Source organism: Watersipora subatra, chromosome 2 (assembly GCF_963576615.1).
Source record: "Watersipora subatra chromosome 2, tzWatSuba1.1, whole genome shotgun sequence".
NCBI lineage: Eukaryota > Metazoa > Bryozoa > Gymnolaemata > Cheilostomatida > Watersiporidae > Watersipora > Watersipora subatra.
This window is the reverse complement of record NC_088709.1, coordinates 58,081,875-58,106,420: the sequence shown is the minus strand read 5'-3', so window position 1 is coordinate 58,106,420 and position 24,546 is coordinate 58,081,875. Positions and strand designations below refer to the sequence as shown.

The window sequence follows — 24,546 nt, the reverse complement described above, 5'->3', positions numbered from 1 at the left end:
ATAGAAAAGGTTAAATGAAAAAAACTTCAGCTAAAGTTTGTCAGCCCGTGTATGGTAATTAAAAGAAATGCAAATAATGCATATGAACCAAAAAAAGGCAAAACCAGTATATTGATAAAAAAAACGGCTAAATAAGTTCCAGAAATGGTCAATTGCTTGCTCAATATGTGTGTTATTCTTAGCTGCTAAAAAGGATGACAACAACACTGAGATTTTTAAGAAAACAAATCAAAGACTTTGTAACACTGCTGAACACTTCACTGCCGCAGATGAAGTAAAAAACTTTCCAATAAGGACCGATGGTACACGCTTTCGGAGCCAGCTGAAGGCGTTATGTTTAACACTCATAGTAGTGATGGACAAAATAGGACTGTCAGTTCTCTGCAAAAAAGCCTTACTTGAATTACCAAGCTAACCTGAAACCCTTTTGAGAAATCAGAAATATGCACAACTTGTGAGCACTTCTTAGAAGTTTGGTAGACTGAAATTTGAAGAATTGCAAGATATTCCTTCAATATGTTTGCTGCTGCATTATCTGCACAACTAAAAAACCATTTAGCCAGAATGAATTAGAAAATTCTGCTTATTGATGAGCTGAACAATTAAAGCAGTAACAAACCACAATTGCACTAACAGATGATGTACAGTAAGTGGAAAAACACAAATTGTAAATGAACCTGAACAAAACGGTAGAAAAAGTGAAACCACACTTTAAAGATAGAGTTACTCGAGTGTCACGATTGATGTGTGAACACTTCTACAAACAGGAAGTTAGTTTTCTATTCTACTGAATAACTATAGCGGTATTACCAAACAGAACCCGTAAGTGTGAAATACTTACGGTTATAAAAATAACTTGGAGTCTAAGTTTTATAAGAAAGAGACTGCGTAGGGATTTTTGTAGTAGTCCTTCCCTATACAGAAGGAATCCTACACATAACACAATTTTGATTCTTATTAAAGTACATTTCCTGGTGTATTATGCGTTATATTAGAGTGACTGTTGTTTGAACTGCAAGGTATGATGGTATCACTGCCTTTTTATGGTGCTTTATGTGAATGGAGTTAGAAAACTATTTTTATGAATATTTGAGTGTGCCTAGGTCAGACAGTGATTTTTGTTTGGTGCAGTTTTCTGTGATAATTCATATCATTGATTGAGACAAAATTGATTGATTATTTGAGACACTCCGGTTCACGTGCTCTGCACATCTCTTTGAGGTCTCTTCGGTGAGGCGTACTGTATAGAAAAACAAAATATTTATGATTAACTTTTGCTATGGTGCAGGCCATTGCTGAGCTGAACAATCGGTTTAGTTTATCAGTAAAAGGTTTAAAAACAATAACGTTCAGTTGCACCATGCGATTGTATACCAGTTTGAGCTTTTGTGCAAAAAAAATTTAAAAAAGCTATTAAGTTATTGAAACTGAAAGCAAATTATAACTTGAATGTTATATGATAAAATTTATTTGTTCTTTTAACAGCCATTTTGTCAGACAAACCTTTTCATAAAAAGTTTGAAAGTATGAAATTAGTTAAGTTAAACATAACCGCTTGATAATAATCAGTTATTAATTGTTCAAGCTTTGCATAAATGTGTATTTTGCAGGCACCACCTACAACAACACCTGAACTGACCTCTTCTAGTATGCCCTCAACAGATTCCGCCAACATGACTGAGGTGAGTGCAGTTTGTTAGTTTGCTTTCAAAGCAGTATAAAGAGAACTGGAAGGTCTATATGATAGGAGTTTTGTAATTAGAATTTACTACTAATGATGTTTTGCCAAAACACTAGCTATCAGTGAATCTGTCATAATCTACTTTTGGTCACTAAACAAAGAGAAATCTTATTGATCAGTGTACTAACTCTGCTAACTATGATTGTCATGTCAGTTATCATTTGTGGAAATTTTTGATGCCCGTCTGAGCAATGTATTGAATGGCAAAATGATAAAATAAATAAAATAAAATAAATAAAAAACCAAAGATGATAAAATGAATGATGAAATAAACAATTTTCTATTAAAAAGGAAACCTGTTGTATGAAATTAAATTTAAAAACATATTGTGTCTAGTCAAATATGCAGCTTTTCTGGATGATCACGTTACTTTATTTACCACCACTCAAAAAAGAGTGTCAAAGCAGAGACAAAATTTGAAAATGGTTATGTGAAGAGATTCATTAATCATAAAGGGAAACAAACATTGAGACGTATAACTAGTTCAAAGAATGACTTCTATATGTTTTTCTACTTTTTAGAGAGAACTCTCATAGAGTTCTATAACTTTGCGCTAATAGTTTACCCCATTTTTAATAAACTGATATGGTTTGGTGAATATGTATACTTACAATAGAGCTTGTATTTAATGAAACATTATATTAAGTATAATCTCTGTATATTAAGTATTTTTAGATAAAAATGGCAGTATGCGCATCAGTGAAAGCCTGAAAATGTTTGATGCATGATTATTACCAACTGATCTACCTTTTTAGTCTCATATTGGAGGAAAATTTTAGTGTGTGCATGCCATGACAACCAGTCAAATAGATATAAAATTTGTACTACCTGAAACATAGATCAAACTTAACATAGTTCTTAATTTTACATACTCATGAAACTATACTAAAAAGGAATTTGTAAAATATTAGCAGCATCCTGATATTCAGCTGGCCAAAACCTTATGTATTGTCAATCACACGAGAGGTTAAAATTGGTGCACTTTAAACACATTTTATAGTTTTAGGGAATAGTTATTGAAGCCGACTGAGTTGGTCAGTTGGTTGGTAAGAGCTTTTGTGGTCTACAAAATTTCATTCTCAAAATACGTATCATTTATGACCTAAAAGCAACAACAAAATTTTCATGGCAGAATTAGCAAAAGACCAAAATAACTTACTTAGTGTTAAGGGCTGGCCACACGTAATGAATTATTTAATAATCTAACCAAATTCACATAATTCACAGACTTAGTTGTTATGTGTGGCCATACCTGTAAGGTGTGAGGAATTTTGTGAACTCGGTCAGATTAACGAATAATTTGTTACGTGTGACCTAATGACCTTTACCCTAATGACAATCACTACAATTAAAGTTTCATCAATGAGATATATCGTCCAAGCCCAGGAGTATCAAAAGGTACATCCATAATTCTTTTCAACAACAGTTTTACCAGATCTAACTGTCTCATTACAAAGTATTTCAAAAAAGATTAGCTAAATTTTAATCAAAATTAAAAAAAAAACTGAGAAAAACCGCTCAAAGAAAACACAATTCAAAGATAAACATATGTAATTTGATGCATGTAGTATTGTTGGTCATGTTCATAAAAACTGGCAAACTTAAAGTGATGATACTACATAATTTGCTAATGAAAAACTGCCTAAATTATGTTCTTCCATAATTTTCAAAGATCTTTTTCATTTTCTCAAAAGGAAAAAATTTGCCTGTTTTTATTGTCTAGACAGCCACAAAGCTTGCTTTTGCAAATAAATGTAAATGTATTAAACTCAAAATTTCAGCAAAACTTATAATGTTGTTATTCAGGAAAAATAATAAAGTTTTTCTAATAAACCTCTAAAAATATATTCATAAATACCATCGAAAACCATATCCATATCTAGTACTGTTAATCTGTTAACTATGACAATCGTCAGCAAAAAGGAGGCAAGCATATAAAGTTTTTAGTGGCATTTAAAATAGAGCTAATGATCCCGAAAGTTGTTGAAAACAAAATCTAAGGTCTGATTTTTTTAGATGCTACCTAGTACAGTAACCAAACTGATTACCCAGAGCGAGGCACCTGCAGGAAGTAGCAACACTACCGAGGTAAGCGATCCAATTGTTATCCTAGTATATATTTAAAACCAATAAAGCAAAGCGCTTTGCAAGAAGTCACTATTTATCTTTTGTAGGCACAAATTATAATGCAATATTAAGTTATTATTTCTGGCATGCATGCAGTCAACCACTATAGCAGTAACACTAAAAAAATGTTTCATAAGAAACTTAAAATTTAGACAACTTTAGACAACTGAAAGATGAAGTCGATATCTGTTTGAGGTACCTCTATTGTGTGAACTATAAATTTATGCTGAACATTAGTAAATCACTTACGACGCTTCCATAAAAATACAGTTCTTTAGATGAATCATGCTAACATTTTTATTTTTAGATTTTAATTGCTTTAATTTAACCGACAGCAAACTTTGGGATATACTGTATGTATATATAAGTATATCTCAAGGTTTATACAAAATGCAAATATAAAGATACAGGTATATATCTCAAAGTTTACATATATAAATATATATATTTAAATATCTCAAATTTTGCATTTTATATACAAAATTGCATTTATAGACATTTATATGCATTTTATATATATTAAATATATACATATATAATTTGTGTTATATATATATAAAATACATTTTATTTTTATATTCTGTTTTATACATTATATCATGACATCGCAAACAAGAAAATCATACTAGCAGTGTGTACAAACTATTTTGAAATCATCATTTCACTGCTAAGTAACAATAAACTTTTAATTTTTTTACCTTTGTTAAATATAAAAAATTTGTCTAACTATAAATTGTTTAAATTACAATAAATTACAAATAGTTTTAATTGGCAAAAAATTAACTGTGATGGCAAAATATGTGAATAATTAAGCATAGCCGTAGTGTTACTTTCATGTTTTTATATTGCAGTATTTGCCAATTAAACCACCAATGACAATCATCGGAGTGTCGGTTGGAGTTGCTGTGTTCTTTGCACTTGCTGCTGCTCTTGGAATGTATGTCTGCCACGTCCGAGCAAAGAAGAAATCATCAAAAGGAAAGTGAGTAGATTTGTAGTGTATTCAACTTTGCCATAAAAAGATAGAAAAAACTAATTTAGTTTTTTAGTGAGTGCCTATAAATAGGTAGTAAACTGTATCTTTAGTATTTAGTAACCTACAGGATGAATTTATACGCGGAGTTATATTTCGCGAAAATTGCCATTTCATCAATATTCGTGGAATAATTTATTCGCGGCTGAAAACTGTCACTCTCTATGAAGAGTTAACTCTATTATGTCTAGCAATTAATAGAGTTAACCCTACGCATGCGCACATTGCGTGTTTCGTTTTCCATTTAGCTTACAACTTCACGTACGGGTAAAATCGTGCTAAGCTATAAATTTCTTGCTGAGCTCAGAGGTTTTCACGAATATTCATAGATTTGGAGGCCTTTGATGAACCAACAACTTGTGGTAAGTAATGAGTTTTTCACATTTACTAAGTTAGCTGAATTTCACTGTGGTTCTTCGGTAAAACGCAATATTTATTTTCCATCCCTATCGCTTCATTATTTGTTTTAGTGTGAGAGAAATAATTTTTATCATACACGAAAGCACAATGATTGCAAGGGTGGAAGATGTCATTCTTAGAAGATCACCAATCATTTTGGGAGGTCTGGAAATTGAGGTAGAAGTGACCGCAGCTGCTAACGAGGAGAATATATCTGTTTTAAAAAAAGAACAAAAACGCCTTTACGAGCACAAATCTTTGGCCAACCGGCAGAACTTTGCAATAGTAAGCCATGAGGAGAGTTCTGATGATAACTTCCTTACCAGCCATGTGGTAGCAAGAGAATTGCCTTTAACATCTACCCAAGATGATGACAGCGATATAAAGCTTTTATTACCAAAATAATTAGTCAGAGAGCACCATTACACGCTAGTATTCACTTATCAGAAGTATCAGTTTATTTTTATTGCTCTAGACAACCGCCATATAGACTAAACTGTTTATATTTACTCCATTCATTGTTTGTAAAATTTTATTTGTATTTAAAATATCTTATTTGTACACTCAAGTTTGTAACAAATTATAATATATCTATACATGAAATAAAATATATAATTTAATCATGTTTGCTGCAGCGATATCAAGGAGTTGTTGTCGATGAAGGGGGTCTAGGTTGACTGGGTGCTTCTCTGCCAATATTACTGTCTTGATGAATATTAATACTTGTCTCTAGTTTTCATAATCAGAGTAGGTTGTTTCATTCTCAATCTGCAGTAAACACAAAAAAGGAAAAATATTAATAAGTTTTACGGAAGTACAAAAACAATAGCTGAAGTATTTAATGAAAGCGATCAGTTATTAAGCAAAAAAATTAACTTTATTGCAGTTGATTATGGAAAAATGTATCTGCACTGCAAATCAAATACATACAATAATGTCCAGATCAGAATCATGATCGTCCTCAACTTTGGTATTAGCGATTGATGGAATTGATTTCAATGTAAAACGACTAGGAGAGATTTTTTGCCTTGACGAAGCCATGCCTAATAACGTGTGAAAACCTTGAATGATTTTGTCAAGTTTGATTCAATGGCAATAAAACTCGAAGCCCGGCGATGATGTTAAAAAAGTTTTGGAACTCGGCTATGTTTAGTACTTCTGCCTAGCGGCTATTTTCATGAAGAAGCCATTTTGCATATCTTGTGACAGCCTTGAATAATTTTGTAGATACATGTAAATGTGATGCATTGGCAATGGTGTTAGCTCAAGACCCAGGCAATTATTTTAAAAATGCTTTGGAACTCAACTAAGTTTAGTATTTATATTAAAAACTAGCCTAGCGACTAGTTTTTAATTTGATGCAGTAGTTATTCTCCCTTGTGATTAAAGATAGAGCTATTTTAAAAATTATTCCTGGAATTTAATAATTTGCGGAATTGACTGTTCGCGAAATCGCGAATTTTTATAACCAACAAATATTTTCATCCTGTAGGGTATATGATGATAGTATATAATTATGAAGAGCTTTGTGATAACCTGAAGACTATTTTTTCAACAAGCGGTTGTCATCATAGAATATCTGGTTTAAAAGATGGCTTCTAAAACTTAATTCCAATTAAGTTTTAAATTACTTTAAAAGCTAACCAGCTTGATTTTTGAAAACAGTTTACAATGTTATAAATTCACAGCTTACTGAGCTATTTTCAAAAATTCTGTAAGTCAGCATACTTTGCTGCTGCAAAATTAAAAGGTTCGTTAAAACAACATCAGGAGAAAAAGAGTCATGTAATCACATCTAAAATATAAAAGACTTTATCTTTAAAACAAGATCAAACATATCACTCTCAAAAGTTCATAAGATTGCAGATTTTGGTGCAAAGTTAATACTGCCAAGGAGGGTTAAAAATTACTCAGTGAAGACATGGAGTTTCTTTACTATAAAACGAACTTGGTCTGTCAGAAGTGACGATTAGAGCTTGGGTCAGAGGATTGTTCAGTGTGCAACTCCAGCTAATGACATTCATTTTTGCAACCTGAAATTCTAACACCACTGCTAATCAACCACTCTCTAAATTTAGAAAAAAATCTATCCTTGTTATCTGTCTTATTGGCACACCAAACAATCTCTCATAATGAATAAAACCCAATGGCTAAAAACTATATCATCGTTTCACCCTAGCCGAGTGTTTTCGATATTTTTGTACACAGGTTTTTGGTGGCTCACATATATCAAGTGGAGGTCCGGTGCAACTACTTTCAAAGCTGCTCTTGTTTCATTAGTACTTTTTTTACTTTTGATTTTTCTAACTGTTTCGGCTACTTATGTCTTTTTGGCGATGACCTTGTCAAACTAACGTGAGGCCAGTTCGGTGGTTTTAAAGCAGATGCTGGGTGTCTGGGTAAGGATGCAACACTTCTTTTTGAGGCTGGATGATGTGTATTTATAATAAAAAGGTCCAAATGATAACTGAATTCTATAAAATTTAGGCTACTTATATAATACATATACTTACGGGTAAAACCTGAGTAAAAAATTGCTTGGACAAGAATGAAACTAACAAGAGGCCGTGCCGACTATGTTCTGTGTTTCGGGTAAAGAACAATTATATTATATCGTTAATACAATTTACAAAAAATTTATTTCACATAATTTAACGAACACAAATTAATTTAAATGCAGTACATGCATATAAAGTATTCTTAATACAAAAAAAATTAAAATAAGTGAAGCAATAAAAATAAAACTTTCATTATTCATTCTTCAGCTGCCGTCCTTTTGGAATCGGCTGCTATCAGATTTCACTACAATCAGATAGAGTAAAAACACCAAAGAACCTAAAAAAACTATAATTTTTGTATTACTAGAATACTGAAACTTGCTATTGATAAGGAACCTGTATAATTTGGTTACCACAGCTAATGCATTAGAAAAATTTGGTGTTGTACAAAATGACAAGCTGCAATCTTATTGTTTTTCCTTAAATTTGTTGTTGTCTTTTTGTTGGTATTTAGATGTTTATTCTGTTAACTCTCTAAGCTGCACGTTTTATTCAAATTAAGCCCAGTAATATTATGGTTTAATTTTCATCCAGTTTCATGTTGACAGTACAAAATTGGGTACATTTAAATGATTTGTTTATCAGTTATAGAACTCTATTTTATTGTAAAAACATACAAGAGTACGAAAATAAATGTTAACTTACAAAAAAATCAATCAAATACAAAGCGATGTTTACTTTACTGTATGTTTTGCATTTTGAGATAAATTTTTATTTGAAAAACTTTTCCTGCGGTAGTTATGAAAGCTTAAGATTTGTGGCAGTGATAGTAAAACATGCTTGAAAGTCATTGCTAGAAATCTTGGTCATTCTTTAGACAATTTTGCTCTGATATTGGTAATAGCAAGATGCATACTCTGTTAACAATATATATATATATATATATATATATATAATATATATATATATAATATATATATATAAATATATATATAAACTATAATATATATTTATTAGTTTATATATATATATACTATAAATTCCTAAGAATTATGAACTAGTATTACTAAAATTAGAGTGCTCAACAATATATTGGAGCAGCTATATACTAATAAATTATTTAAAAGCATTACTTATCTTTTTTCTCAGTTACTGGCAGTTTCATGATAATCTCATTCATCAGGCTGTGTTGAAATCTATATATATATAGATAGAAATATATAGATAGAAATATATATATATATATGTATACCACTGCTAAAAATCCTAATGCACTGATAGTTAATCTTTTAGCTTCAACACTCATTTATGCTTAATTGACATTTGCTACTCTCCAAACTTGTCTAACGATTTAATTGCATGAGCATACAACTATACAACATCACTTTGTAGGAATTCCGGGCAACACAGAAACAAAATCGCTCCAATGTCCAACCGCAGAAACAACCCAATTCAAGTTCAACATCAGAAGTGAGCTAGCGACAAGCATGATCCTATAGAAATCAATTACGTTTCCAATAAAGTACAGGGAAAAATAAGTGTATTGTTCAGGTCTCCGTATAATGAAGGATATAAATAAACACAGTTTTGTAATTTTTTAATACACAAGAAGTGGTGAAAAAAGCTATAGAAGAACTAAAATTTACCAATTTCTTGCATTAGTCATACAGTGGTGTTTTTTTGAAATAATTTATAAATATCATATGATTTCAAAGATTAGCAGACTATTTTTAAAGTTAATTTGGAGTGAAGTTAGAAAATTTCATTGATCAAATTTACAATTTCTGGTAACTAAAAAAGGAGTAAAATAGGAATGTAAAACAAATATAAAAGCACAAAAATGAAAAACAAAAAAACAACAGTGCAATAATGCAAGGGCAATATTGCCCATGAGAATCAATAAGGCGTGTATAAAGTGTGACTTGTATTTTTGACAGTGTTTGTAAGTAAAAATTAATTAGCTAATGGCTGAAAAAATATTTAACTTTGCTCTTTTAAAAAGTTACTAGGTGTGTCAATCCACATGCATTATTTAAAATATATTAAAATCTTAGCTTTTTCTAGGCAACCGGAGCATCCTAATACTGAGGAAATTTCCATGTCCTACTACAAAGGCAATTCTAATCAACAACTGCATCAAAGGACTACTGACCCAAGGTAAATAAATACCCAGAAAATACACATATTTTATATGCAAGTATATATTGCTTTGCAGCAATTATTTATTTAAGGCCTGGTTAATGTGAAAACCGACATGGATTTTTCTAATAACTTAGAATGAAAACTGCTGAAGACTTGAAGGATATTTTTTTAATCTATTGCATTAGACCAGTCTAAAACAACTACATACTTTATGCAAGAATAGATTAATAGCTATGAATTTGTGATAGTTCTTATTTACATTGGAGTTTTTGTAGGCACCCAGGGCATCCTGACATTGAAGACATTCCAATGACTTACCACAAAGGCCATCCTAATCAACAACTGCGTCAAGTGATTACTGAGCTAAGGTAAATAACCGCAGATGACAAATGTAACATAATTTTTGTATACAATTATATTTTGCTTTTCTGCCATTATTTATTTACAGCCTGGTTGATCAAGCTAAATATTTTAAATAGACGACATAAATTTGTCAAAAGATTTATAATAAAACTTCTAAAGACTTGAAGAATCATTTTTAATTGATCGCATGAGACCAGTTTAAAACAACTATGTACTTTATGTAAAAAGCAATATATGTGGTTTCATTGTAAGGGATATTTATCTTATCATTAGAAACTCAAAGTGTACATAGAAACTGTTTGGAAATGTAGAAAATGAGACAAAAGGATAAACAAAAAACAAAAACTAACAAAATAAGAAAAATTGAAAAAAGTAAAAAATTTGTTAAAGAAAGAAGGCATCGAAAACATGAAAAATCAAGATGGAAAATGCTAAAAGGAATGCGATTTGAGGTTACAAGAAAAAATTAAAATTAAAAATTTAGGTAAAGTTGAAGTTAAAAAAAATATTTGGAAAGTCAACCAACCAAGGTTAACTAGGAAAATTAAAAATAATGAAAAATGGAGAACAAAGAAAAGAGATCTCGGTAAATTGGCAATAATTGAAACAGCTTAATTTTGCAAAAATATTAGAGCTTAATTTAGAAAAGGGCTAAGAAATGGTAAAAATGTAAAAAAATTTGGTGAAAGATAGGTAACTTAGCAGCATGTAGGCCTTTTTTAAAATATTGTTTACTATGTTAGTTCTAAATATAAAATTGTTTGTTTGTTTATTTTTCATTAAATCATAACATAATAAGATAATAAAAAGTAAGGTGCCAGAAAAGCTCATACTCACATTATCATAGCTATTCGAGACATACAGCTCCAGTTAACATATGAGATTGTCAAAGAAGAAAAAATAGATAGTCTAAGCAAAAAAATCAGAACAAATCTATTACATAAAGCCTAGCAAGTCCTGCTTTAAAGCGGCCCTAAAACCATCATAGGGCAAAGTTCCATGCTGATGACACACAATTGATGGATTGAAGGGAAAAAGAAAATAGAGAATGACGAGTGTTTTAATGTGTTGACAAATTAGTTTAGATTTAAATTGTCGGAAGGCTAAAAGACATATTTTCAGTTGGTATAGCTTTTGTATAGGCTAAGCGTGAGATTTTTTAAACAAAGGAGTTGAAAGAAACCAAGATTTTTTATTATATATTATTCTAAGCAACTTCTGGATGACCAAAATTTTGTTTAGGTAGCTCATTGGAGCATTTCTCCATGCTTTGAAGCAACAAACTATTCTACTGTTAATTAGAGTATTATATAAAAGCAAAAGAGGCATTTCCGGTAAGATAAATGAGGCCTGGTAAATAAATCCTAAACTTTGTTGCAGTTGTTTCCTCGATAGTTCTATGTGTCTTGACCAGTTTAGTGTACTATATCTTTTAACGCCAATGTTAATTAGCTAACTTAGTCTAAGTTTGCATACAACTAATATGCAATGCAGCAATATCCTAACAATATAGTGTTTGCCATTAAAAGTTGTTTCAATATTTCAGACAGCCAGATCATCACTCTCGTGCAAGCGGTGATAGGCCATACCATCAGGGTTACCCCAGTCGTCCGCATCCTAATGATCCCATGCACCCTAGATACTACTATGGAGAAAGACAAAAGGCTACTTACTACAACCCAGCCTATGAATAGAACTGAGCTTTTATTTGGTTTAGTATGCAATCTTGATGAGGATACACGTTTAAAACTATCTTAGGCATTTGCGTCATATATTATTGACAAATAATGAATCAATCAATACTTACTTACTTATAAGGTACTTGATTACTCAATGCGATAATTATGTTAGCTTAGTATCAACGATAATTTTGGAGATTTTATTGCTAGCAAAATAGACCTTGCAGCATTTTCTATTTCTAAATAAAAATGTTGTGCTAATATGTCAAATTATTTATGTTTTTTCTTATCAAATATCCAACAAAAATACTAGACGACTTCATGAATTAATTGCAGTTGCGCTTTGGTTTAGATGCTGCATAAAACTTATATACACAATAAATACAAAACAAGTACAATATGCATTCCTATATATACAGTAATATATACACAATATAATTATACAATGTAAGCAACTACACACAATATATACAAAATATACAATACTGCAAAACAAAACGCCGTTAATTTAGACAGTCCCCTTTACTACAAAACAGTCAAGCAATAAACAAACACACCAAGTGTTTAACCACCAAAATATGTATTTCACGACAAATATATATAAATACATAAATTCAAATGTGTGTGCATCAACCCACAGTCATATGGAGGGCTTGCGCTTGCGCTGCTGGAATGATGGTGCTTTCCATATTTTATACAACCGCTTTTCCTTATGCTCTGACCAGTTTTCTATTTATATGTTGCTCAGATTTCTGTTTATTTACTAAGTTGTTTGAGTGTGCTCATCAGTGACTACGTCTTCTTGGATGGCAGGAAAGCTTGGTATGGTAACCACGGCAACCGAGGTTCAATTCGGTAGTTTTTTTTCAGTGTGGCTCTGGTTATGGCATTTTGCCGCAACAGTATACACACTTACATGTATATACAAAATATATACGATTTACACATCTACATGTATATACCAAATGTAGATTTGTTGATGAAGTGTCAACTTAGTAAAATGAACAGTGAAAATTCTAGTATAAAACTAAAGTATACAGTACGATCGGCAATGCGTGTTCTTCACGGAATCTTAAATTTTTATTTAAAAACCATAAGAATCAACATGATAGAACTGGTGTAATGTACTAACTGCTTATGTACAGTATGTTTTTAATTATGATTTCTAGCTAATATATTTAAAGTGACTAGGAAAGATTACAAGTGCAGTTGGTTCAGATCATCTATAACTATTATTGTGAAATTATATAAAACACCAGTGCAGTAAAACAACAGATTGTTGGCAAACAGCTTTTTTTGATGCACTGAAACTTTTGTACGTGCTTTAAACAAACCCTTCTCCATTAAAAATTGTTTCACATTCATTATATGACCTCAATGATCACATCTAAATTACATATTTAGATGTACATATGAATTACATATTTATGATTGTAGCGCTACTAAACGGGAGTAAGAATCTAAATAATGTGCTTTAGAATCTGTCTATAACGTGTGTAAAAAATGACTTCAGCTTTGAAAACTGATGACTTTGCAGTATAATAATGTTATCAAATATTACATCTAAATCATATGATGGCAGCAGGTTTTTCTATCTCTAGTTGAAAATAAAAAAACTTTTAGCATTTTATTTCTGAGACCGCTGTCCCTCAATTTGCTAATATTTTGGACCTAATGAGCAAAGTAGCTAGTTTAAAGTATATTTACTGCAGAGAAAATATGGTACAAGAAAAATTTTTTAAAGATGAGTATTTTCGCCAGGCGGATGTTGCAATTTTTTGAATTGCACCAAAATATATATTCAATTTTACTCTATGGATAGTTTTTTATCAAATCTTATTGTGATTTTCTATTAGAAGTAGCAAAAAGTAGTGGGCTTGTTCGTAGATAAAAATAGGCAGCAGTTAAAAACTAGGTTAATTTCTAGTGCTCTAATATATTTTGAGATGAATATTTTGAAAAAATTTTTTACAGGCATGGTATTGGAAAACATTTTTAGTTTATAATAAAGTTTTACTGGTTAGTCAATTTTAAGGGTTCTTGTGAGCTATGGAAAATTACAGAATACCAGAAATACGAAAATATTCAATAATGATTGACCAATGCTCCTTGCGCTTACTACAAGGGCAATGTTTAATTAGGGAGATTGGCTCAATTTTCTTCACATTGTATTCTTGTAAACCGCTATCTACAAATAAAAAACTTAAAAAATGGTTTAAGAATACATAGACAATACTCTACATCATATGTACAAGCAATATCCGTGTTCACATAAAAATCAGAATATGTGAACAGTTGTACAGTTTTATAAAAACAAAATCGAAGCATTTTATTAGTTAAACAAATTATTAACACAACTCTGGCAAAAATCACTTGACTGGGTTAAATATGAATGGACATTAGAGCATAAATCCAAGTTCCAGTTGTGTTTTTTTGATGCTGTAGGGTTGTATTGCCAACGTTCAACAACCCACTTGTTTTATCGGTGTAAAAGGAACAATAATAAAGTAGCATCTTTCCAAAAACACAGTTTCGTTTAAAAATCCCAGTTTAAGAGGTTTTACTCTGATCTATTGTATTACTAGCTGTGCCACTCGGCTTTGCCCGTGTAATAGAAGTGTATTTGGACAGAAAATTGATTTGTATTTAACATACTACAACATTTGCCATTCTAACTTTCAAACTACATATCATGAGAAAAGTTTTTTGTCTTATAAACAATGAGAAGTAGTGAGAGTTTTGCTATTAGGCAGTTTAATAATGTGAGCAAACGGCTTCTGGTGACGTTATGCTATGACCCGTGTCATACGTAAAGCAGTTAGGTATTGCTATGATATATCGCCTTATATTGGCGGGTTGCAATTCGACTTCCATAGTCCAGTAGACTAAGCGTAAAACCTGTGAACGGCTTGGTCCGAGATCAAATCCTCTTTGGTACGGAATATTTCTTTCAAAATTTTAAGATCTACACATTGCCGGATTTCCGACACACTGACACACAGACTTTTAGAAACATATATATAAAATATAAATATATATTTGAGCACTCTGGTGTCAGCACATTGACTCTCTTAGAGTCTGCGAGGCAACTTAGTTGTTTCGTGGCAGGAAGTCAACTCTCATGGGTATTGGGATTTGTGTCCCTTGCCTAAGCTCTGAGCTGCACTGATGAGGCTTCAATTGCCGAGACAGTATTGTCTGTAGCATGAGTAAGATAAAAGATAAATATATTAGTTTATATACATACAAACCACCTAATATACATACAGTTTTCAGAGAAGTTGTATTGTGTATTGCCTTACTCAAATCATTGTGTGAACAGACACAATATAAACTTTTTTCATTGTTGTAAAACAAAAGACATTATCAAAAGAAATACATGTACTTGCCTTTTTCAAATTAATTTTGGCTATTTATGGCAGTTTTCTTTTTAACCTTTTTGCAGCAACAGGTTTTTATATCAGCACCACATGCAGTACTTTTTAGGAATACAAATACAACTTTTGACAAAAATTATAAAAAAATAGAAATTATTTAGCCCTTGCGGTAAGCACTGTGTTTAGCAGCGAATGGAAGAAAAAAACACAATCTAATTATTAACTACTATTAGAGATGAGTTTACCCACAATTCAAATAAATTTTATCGGAAGGTATTAATATTTGTTTATCATTTACAATTGTTTTTTTTATTTTTGAGCTAAATTGACTGTCAGCATGTTTTATGATTAAAATTGACAAAACTTGAAAGCGATTAAAAATTTCAGAAAAAAATATGTACGAAATAAAGTCACAAAATTCAACCGTTGCTATAACTGATATCCACAACAATATCCGTCTCTATTCAGTAAGTCTCTTTGCAACTACTGACATCCTAATCACATGTTCGCTTACTTGGAGTATTTTAACCTTAATCAAGTTTTTAATTTTGTTTTAAAATATCTATGCAGTTAGATGTCTTCCAACATCAAAAACAATCTCTAATGAGAAAGAAATAAGGATATTGTTGAATAAAATATACTAAATGCACAAGTTTATCCTTAAGCATGTTATAACTTGAACTAGCAAGGTACAAAATCCTAAAAATAATCTGAGACAGAGTTGTGATGCTAATCTAACTTTCTTAGCTAACTTTAGAAAAAGTTAAATGAACTGCTGTCAAACCTCTAATTGAACCCCACCTTTATTTGAACACTACTTCTTTATGACCACCGCCTCTTTATGACCGCTGGGAGGGTGGTTGAAGATAAAACGCCACCCTTTAATTGAACTCTCCTTTGCCTTTGACTGCTACTTTGGCATTCTTTGGTCTCTGCTATCCCATAATACCAAGCGATCAGCAAACAATGTTTAACAAAATCATACTAGTAATGGCTCGGTTATACCAATAACAAACAATTCTTCCTTGTTGCGGTTTATATGTCAAAATCTGTTTTCCATTTCCAAAACTATTTGATCTTTTTTTTTTTTTTTTAAAAGCAACCCCATAGAAATAATTAATAACGGTATCAAGCTTGTAGCAGTTTGATGTTAAGCGTGGTCTTGATACGTGGAATTATGTGAAAAAGGAGTTTACATTAATGATGGTATATGAGCTACTTATTAGGCTAGAGTTTTAAAGTTGTGCATAGAGCCCATGCCACTAAAAGTTTATAATTATAAATTGCTCTGCCAAGTTGCTTGAACACTGCTATTAATTAGCTCAGCAGTGCAGAAGAAAAGTTAAGGTAAGAAAACATTATCATGTGTACTGAATATGCAAAATGAAATGAAAATGTTCCAAACCAAGGCAACAATCAGAATGTTACTGTCCAAGCAAACAATGAAACTATTCTTGTTTTGAAATTGCTAACTTTTGTTTCTGCAAGTTCTATAAAAATGGTTTGTTTATGTCACTTACAAGTTCTTGAATATATTTTTGTAAAAATAGCAGCTGAAAAATTATCGCTATATATATATAGATATATATATACTTAACTTACAAATTTTAAGATTTATAGCATATTATTTAATAACATCATTGCGGTTATATGAAGTTTGCAATGGATTGACGCTCATAATTCTTTATATTTTACATGCAAAGCCGTAGCAAACATATCATTGAATAGACTGAGCTTTTATGGAGCATTAGTCACTACAGATATAAAATAAAAATATGTCTTTAAATTTAAAATGAAATAAAAAATTGAACTTCCAAAAAATTGCGAAGCAGGAGACAGGCTATAATATCAATGAAAGTAATTGCAAGTAATAAATATTGTAAAGGACAGCCTTTTATATTGGACTAACCCTTATATTTAACTTAATTAATTTATGCCTTAACGAAACTAACAATGCTGAGTCAATGCGTGTGAGTGGTGCAGTGAAACTATTTGGCTGGGGTGCGTTTTCGCCGTTGCGATGCGTCCGGTCACGGGGCGGTATCGGCCGATAGTTTTAGTGCCGTTTTCTCAGTTAGTCATGCAGAACGGCTTAGGATTACCTACGATTTTCATCTAGTGCAGATCAGTTGGTCACACCAGTCTCTGTAGTTTGGTTGAGTTAATATACCGTGTATTGGACAACTATACCACTCTATTCTTAAGTACAAGGTATTTACCATTTAATATTTATCCAATTTCTGATTTTGTCGTTTTTCTTTTTAACCAACTTGAATTATTTGCGTATTAATATTTCATAAAATCTGTTTTCTTTATTAGTGAGAAACCACTACGGCGAGACAACTCATATATGATTATAAACTAACACAAACCTAGCCGTACCAGAACATTAAAGGGCAAAAGGTAATTACTAATCTTTTTTTTATAAACGTATTTCCTATCGCATTCTTGCCGATTTTACGTATTTTGCTCTTAACATTACGACTTTTATTTTAGCTTTCACGGTGCATACCAAGATCTGGCACGCATAATAAAATAACCTATTCAACCTCAAAGAATTTTGTCTAGTCCTATCGCACCCGTATACGCATACCCTTAGACATAACCTGGTACAGCTACAGTGAAAGCTTACCTATCGAGACTATCAACCAGACCACCCTGTTCAGGAACCGGAGACGCCGTTGGAAACAAGATACGCAGACGTTGCACACCGTTACGGAACGACGGACAGCTAAGTAAAACACATCTACGAACGTTATCTATCTACACTTAAACCTGAACCTTATCTAGTTACTTTATACAGAATTTTGTTTAATTTTCCTTTAATCCTTTCTCATTCCACCCCTTAGTTTACTTTACAATCAGATTATTTGTAAACACAGACTGGGTTGACCAATTCTGCTTTGAAAAGTTACTGCTTTTCCGATTTATTCAGTTTCGGGGGATTCACGGTAGTTTAAGCCCTGATATCGTCGACCCTTACTGGTTCCTGCTGGAGGGCGTGTTGTGATTGCGTTGGGGTTCCGGCAGCCTGTGTTGTTTTCCTGTGCCCTCATTCCGCGCATGTCATTGTATTGTTTGCCAAGCTTGAGTGAACAATAAAGCAGCCTGATAAATCTAGTAAAATTTCCACATACATGTACTATAACTCCGCTGTATCACTCAACCAAGCATGAGTGTACAGGCCTACAGGCGTAGCTTACGTCATATGAATGAAGATGCATTGAGACCCTTTATCAAAGCTGAGCTATCGGATGCAAACAATGCTGTACTCAACATAAGCACTAAAATACAACAAGCAGCTAACACTGGTGATAGTACTGGTACTGATGTGTCGCTAGAGCCTGAAGAAATGAGATAGTTTTTAGAGCACACTAAACCATACAATTACACTATGCTGCTGATAGATGAAATTTTTAAGATACTTAAAGGTGTATCACATGCTGAGGAAAATGAGCTGAGTGAAGAAATCTCAGAGTTATGTCAAACTATTGCTGAGCTGCATGCTACTGTAGGTACGTTTCGCGACACTATAATTCAATCTTTACAAAACAAATTCTCACAACTGGAATCGAAGGCTTTTAGTACATTCGCTGACTGTCAGAAAGACATTGCTAGCAGCTCTACTCGAACCACAAAGCTGGAGACCTGGATAAGCACCCTAGCAAAAGTGGATCAGGAAATAATCCAAGTATACGAAGATTTACGCAGATGGTCAGATGGAAAGCTGTATGGCAGTACTCAACAGGACATGGACAAGATTAGCCAGAATGTCAGAAGCCTCACTCGGAAAGCAAATCAGCTACTTTTCGCTGCAGAAGAATGTAATGACGAAGGGGCAAACTCTGAAGAAGAGGACAGTGTGGTAGAACAAAAATCCAGTATACACACCACATCATCCGTTCACAATCAATCTGTTAAGTCAGCTGTTTCCAAAACACGAGCTTTGGTTGAGGCAATGAAAAGGGAAACTAGCAGTAAAGAAACAGATCATCTAAGCTGCTCTAGTCAAGACACGCATGGAGGTATAGCACTAGCCAAGGAGTTCGCACAGGCGATTGCTACAAGTTTTGCGCAGAGCATGGAGCTGCAAAGAGTACCAGTACCCAGCCTGTACGTGTTCAATGGAGATCCTCTGGAGTATGCTGACTGGGAGATGGCATTTTCAGCAGTAGTTGACAAAAATGGAATATCTGAAGAGGAAAAGATGAGACATCTGCAGAGAAGCATAGCAGGTCCAGCTAGAAAAACGATACAGCGCTACTTCTGATTGAAGTCACCTAATGCTACCAAACAAGCTCGACAGGCTTTGAGAGAGAAGTTTGGCGATGACTTCAAGATATGCGATGCCTACAAGAAAGAATTGGACAGCTGGCCAAAGATTGGTGGTAAAGACCACAATGCACTCACCGACTATTCAGAATTTCTGCATCAGTGCCTAATTACCATGGATGACGTTCCAGCTTTGTGCTCACTAAATGATTGGAGTGAGATACGAAAGGTAGTCGATAAGCTACCAGACTGTCTTGTCAATCAATGGAAGAGAAAAGTCACGTCGTACAAACGCAAACACAAAATATATCCAAAGCTGAAAGACCTGACAGAATTTCTACAAGATGAAGTAGAAGTTAATGGAACAGAGGTGACAACAGAAGGTCGTGGTGCTACTGCAATGGTGAAGCCAGCTATAAACAACAAACCTAAAAAGTCAGCTACACTAACTGTCAAATCAACAGAGAAGAAGACACTTACCGAGAAGAAAACTTCAAGTCGGCCTTCCCATAAATTTTGCTACAACTGTGAAATGACCAATCATATGAGTGTTGACTGTGGCCATCTACGCAGGAAGCCTCACGCAGAGGTGGTAAAACTGATCAAAGAGAAGCGGCTATGCTTTGGTTGCCTGCGGCCTGGTCATTCGTACAAAATGTGTCAGAATAGAGCGCAGTGTACCAAATGCTCCAGACGCCACCCTGACTGCCTACATACCGAAGAGAAACCTGAAGAAAAGAAGAAAGAAAATATTGAAACTGTTCAAACCTGCGGCAAAGTACAGAGCGCAACAGACGGATTTACATCAGCAATGATTGTACCTGTTTGGGTGTCACACAAGAATAAACCTCATCAGGAACTACTTACCTATGCCATGTTCGATACCCAGAGCAGCTCTACCTTCATGTTAGACAACCTGTTTGACAAGCTCAAATGCCCAGCAACTAGAACAAACCTGACAATCACTACCCTCACTTCCATAAAAGAAACAGCAGAAAGTCTGAAGATTAGTAACCTTCAAGTAAGAGGATACAGGCAGTCTAAGAAACTGAACCTTCCACCGACATACACAAGACAGTTTATTCCATTTGACAAGGATCATGTTCCTACAAGAAGCAAAACTACTTCCTGGCCTCATCTTCAACACGTGGAGAATGAGCTAGAAGAACTCTTTGACTGTGATGCTGGTCTGCTGATAGGATATGATTGCATGAGTGCCTTAGCCCCAATAGAGACCATCAGAGCAGAGGGTAATGTTCCTTACGCTGTCAAGACTGAATTGGGATGGAGCATCGTGGGCACAGTAGATCAGAGAGAAAGTGCAGATAGATTAGGAATCAGTCACAGAGTAATCATGAAAGAGTCAGAGGCTGAAAATCAGCTAGCTTTTGAATGCAAAACAACGATAAAGGAAAAGAGTTTTTCAAACGAGATTACAAAGATCATGCAGACAGATTTCACAGACATTAAAAACCATAGCAAAGCAATCTCTATGGAAGATAGATCATTTCTGCAACAACTGAGCAAGAACATCCACCAGGATTCTGAGGACTTTGTCACCATGCCACTGCCGTTTCGTGAGAGACCTACCGATCTACGAGACAACCAAAAGATGGCCGAGAAACGACTCCATTTACTAGGAAAAAAACTCCAAAGCGAACCTATGTTCAGACAGCAGTACACAGAGTTTATGACCAACTTACTGGATCAGGGTCATGCAGAAGAGGTCACTACACCTGGAAAGAAAGGAGAGTGTTGGTTTTTACCACACTTCGCAGTTTTTCACTCAAAGAAACTTGACAAGATCAGAGTAGTATTTGATGGCAGTGCGAAGTTCAGACAACAGTCTATCAACGACCACTTACTGCAAGGTCCCGATCTCCTGAACGGATTATTAGGAGTGCTTCTGAGATTCAGAGCAAAGAAAATTGCCATTGTGTGTGACATCGAGAAAATGTTTCATCAGTTTCGGGTGGCAGAGCATGACAGAGACTACTTCAGATTCCTGTGGTGGGATGACAAAATGGAGACAGTCAAGGTATACAGAATGGTTGTGCACCTTTTCGGCACTACATCTTCACCTGGTTGCGCCACATTCGGATTGAGATATCTGGCACAGAAACACCAGAGCACACATTCGAAAGCTGCAGACTTCATTCAACAATCTTTATATGTAGATGACGGATTGATATCAGTCAGTAGTGAGCAAGAAGCAAAGGCGCTTATAGAGTCAGCTAAAGATCTCTGCAAGAAAGGCAACATCAGACTACACAAATTTGTAACAAACTCATCAGAGGTGCTGAAAACTGTTCCCCCTTCAGAAAGATCACAGAACCTGCAGGAAGCCACTATAACCACGACTACTCCAACACAACCAGAGAGAGCATTAGGAGTACTCTGGTGTGTAGAAACGGACACCTTTCGTTTTACCATGCCGGTCTAAAAGGAGATGCAAACTAGACGAGAAATACTATCCCTGATAGCTTCAATATATGATCCGCTAGGGTTCCTAGCACCTTTAATAACTACGGGAAAGCAAATACTACAGGAGCTGTGTAGACGCAAAGCAGATTGGGAAAGTAAACTACCATCTGACCTGACACCAATGTGGCACAAGTGGACAAGAGGACTACAAGATCTTTCAGAACTACGTATAGTAAGATCTAACATGATAGAGGAAGATGCTGCGAAGAGTGAAATACACTGCTTTTCGGATGCAAGCACCACTGGCTATGGTGCATGTGCCTACCTCAGACAAATAACCAAAGAAGAAGTGAAGTGTAGTTACCTGCTTGGAAAAGCAAGAGTAGCACCCCTCAAGATGATCACGATTCCGCGCATGGAACTTCAAGCTGCTGTTGTTGCCACGCAACTAGTGAGCGTACTTGAGAGGGAGCTGAAAGACTTCTTGCCGGCCAACACTGCTACACACTACTGGTGTGATTCTATGATTGTACTGAACTACATTTCAAATGATGCTAAGAAATTCAAAGTCTACGTAGCAAATCGTATCCAGCAAATTCGAGATGTGTCAACACCTACACAATGGCACCACATAGCATCTGGAAACAACCCTGCTGACCACGCATCTAGGGGTTCTGAAGTGAAAGACATAATTCGACATTGGATTAATCCACAAAATTTCCTTCAGCAGTCAGACATCAAAATACCCACAACGAAACTGGAAAAAACAACGGATAAGCTCCCTGAAGCACGTTGCCTCTCTACTTCTGTAAAAGAAATACCTGGACTTTTAGGGATGATGGAGCGGTACTCTAAATGGGAAACGCTAATCAACACCTTTGCGGTGTTCATCAGAGTTGCCATACATAAGAAAAAACAAAAACTAACACCCCTACAACTGAGAAAAAAAGCTATCAGGCTAATCATCAAAACAGCCCAAAGTCGACTAGAGAACAGACATCTCAAACAGTTAGACCCGTACACAGATGACGATGGTATCGTACGCATAGGAGGGAGGCTAAAATACTCAACCACTCTCACCATCGACTTGAAGCACCCAGCAATTCTGCCAAAGACATGCCACATCACAAATTTGATCGTACAGTACTATCATCGACTGACTGGTCACTCTGGAAGAGGACTGACAACTGCTACAATACGACAGAACGGATATTGGATCACAGGACTATCTACCGCAGTGTCTACGGTAATACATAATTGCGTAATATGCAAAAAACTAAGAGGAAATACGGAGACTCAAAAAATGGCGGACCTACCAGCCGTACGATTGGACCCAGCCACACCATTCCACTACTCCGGAATGGATTGTTTTGGGCCGTTTCACGCCAAAGATGGTCGCCGTGAAGTTAAACGCTACGGCCTGATGTTCACATGCCTAACATCTCGAGCAGTCCACATAGAAATGCTAGACGATTTGACCACGGATGCATTTCTGAACTCACTCAGATGCCTAATAGCCATGCGAGGCAATGTGAAGTCACTCTATTCAGACCAAGGCACTAATTTCAGAGGTGCACAGACAGAACTGAAAAAAAAACCTGGCTGAAATAAATGAAGAACTGCACAAAAACTTGCAGAAAAGTTTGAATGTGAATTTCTTTTTAACATCCCACCGTCAAGCCACATGGGAGGCGTTTGGGAAAGACAGATTAGAACAGCGAGACAGGCTCTGGAAGGACTAATCCAAGAAAGACACGCACAGCTTACTAGTTCTTCTCTCCGAACACTCTTTTACGAGGCTACCAACATTATAAACAGCAGACCGCTTACAGTGGAAGATCTAAATGACCCCAACAGCCATCCTCTCACACCAAACCACCTGCTGCACTTCAAATCAGATGTTTGCCTACAACCACCAGGAGACTTCAAAGACGCAGATGCCTACTCCAGAAAACAGTGGCGAAGAATACAACATTTGGCCAACGTCTTCTGGAAGAAATGGAGACTGGGATATCTGCAAACCTTGCAGCATAGGCAGAAGTGGACCGATGAGAAAGAGTCGCTAAAAGTCGGCGACATAGTTTTTGTGATGGATGCTAACCCACTACGAAACCATTGGAAGCTGGCTAAAGTAACAGAGATGATCGAAAGTCATGACGGAAGAGCTAGAAGAGCGAAGTTAACACTAGGCAACACTCAATTAGACTGACAAGGTAGAGCCATCAAACAAGCTACGGAGATAGAAAGACCGCTGAACAAGCTGATCATTCTGACTCGAGTTTGAAATCGTTCCTTCCAGGAAAGATTTCCGGGGGGAGTGTAAAGGACAGCCTTTTATATTGGACTAACCCTTATATTTAACTTAGTTAATTTATGCCTTAACGAAACTAACAATGCTGAGTCAATGCGTGTGAGTGGTGCAGTGAAACTATTTGGCCGGGGTGCGTTTTCGCCGTTGCGATGCGTCCGGTCACGGGGCGGTATCGGCCGA

General features: G+C 34.6%; 4 protein-coding genes across 4 annotated transcripts in view; all 4 read left to right on the top strand.

Moving 5' to 3' along the window:
- Positions 1-11,997, top strand: part of LOC137388377 (calcium-activated chloride channel regulator 1-like) — a 52,651-nt gene extending 40,654 nt beyond the window's left edge. The window contains exons 19-25 of the mRNA XM_068074863.1: positions 1,611-1,682; positions 3,758-3,829; positions 4,720-4,850; positions 9,191-9,268; positions 9,863-9,955; positions 10,216-10,308; positions 11,850-11,997. Coding sequence (XP_067930964.1) covers positions 1,611-1,682; positions 3,758-3,829; positions 4,720-4,850; positions 9,191-9,268; positions 9,863-9,955; positions 10,216-10,308; positions 11,850-11,997 — 687 coding nt within the window. The remainder of the gene's footprint in view (positions 1-1,610; positions 1,683-3,757; positions 3,830-4,719; positions 4,851-9,190; positions 9,269-9,862; positions 9,956-10,215; positions 10,309-11,849) is intronic.
- Positions 11,998-19,806: 7,809 nt separating this feature from the next.
- On the top strand, positions 19,807-22,074 carry LOC137388376 (uncharacterized). Its single transcript, XM_068074862.1, has one exon. The coding sequence runs from the start codon at positions 19,807-19,809 to the stop codon at positions 22,072-22,074; it is 2,268 nt and encodes a 755-aa protein (XP_067930963.1).
- Positions 22,075-22,080: 6 nt separating this feature from the next.
- On the top strand, positions 22,081-23,661 carry LOC137388375 (uncharacterized). The gene has a single exon (XM_068074861.1). It carries the CDS (start codon positions 22,081-22,083, stop codon positions 23,659-23,661), a length of 1,581 nt encoding a protein of 526 aa, XP_067930962.1.
- Positions 23,662-23,739: 78 nt separating this feature from the next.
- LOC137388374 (uncharacterized) lies at positions 23,740-24,264 on the top strand. The gene has a single exon (XM_068074860.1). It carries the CDS (start codon positions 23,740-23,742, stop codon positions 24,262-24,264), a length of 525 nt encoding a protein of 174 aa, XP_067930961.1.
- The last annotated feature ends 282 nt before the right edge of the window (positions 24,265-24,546 follow it).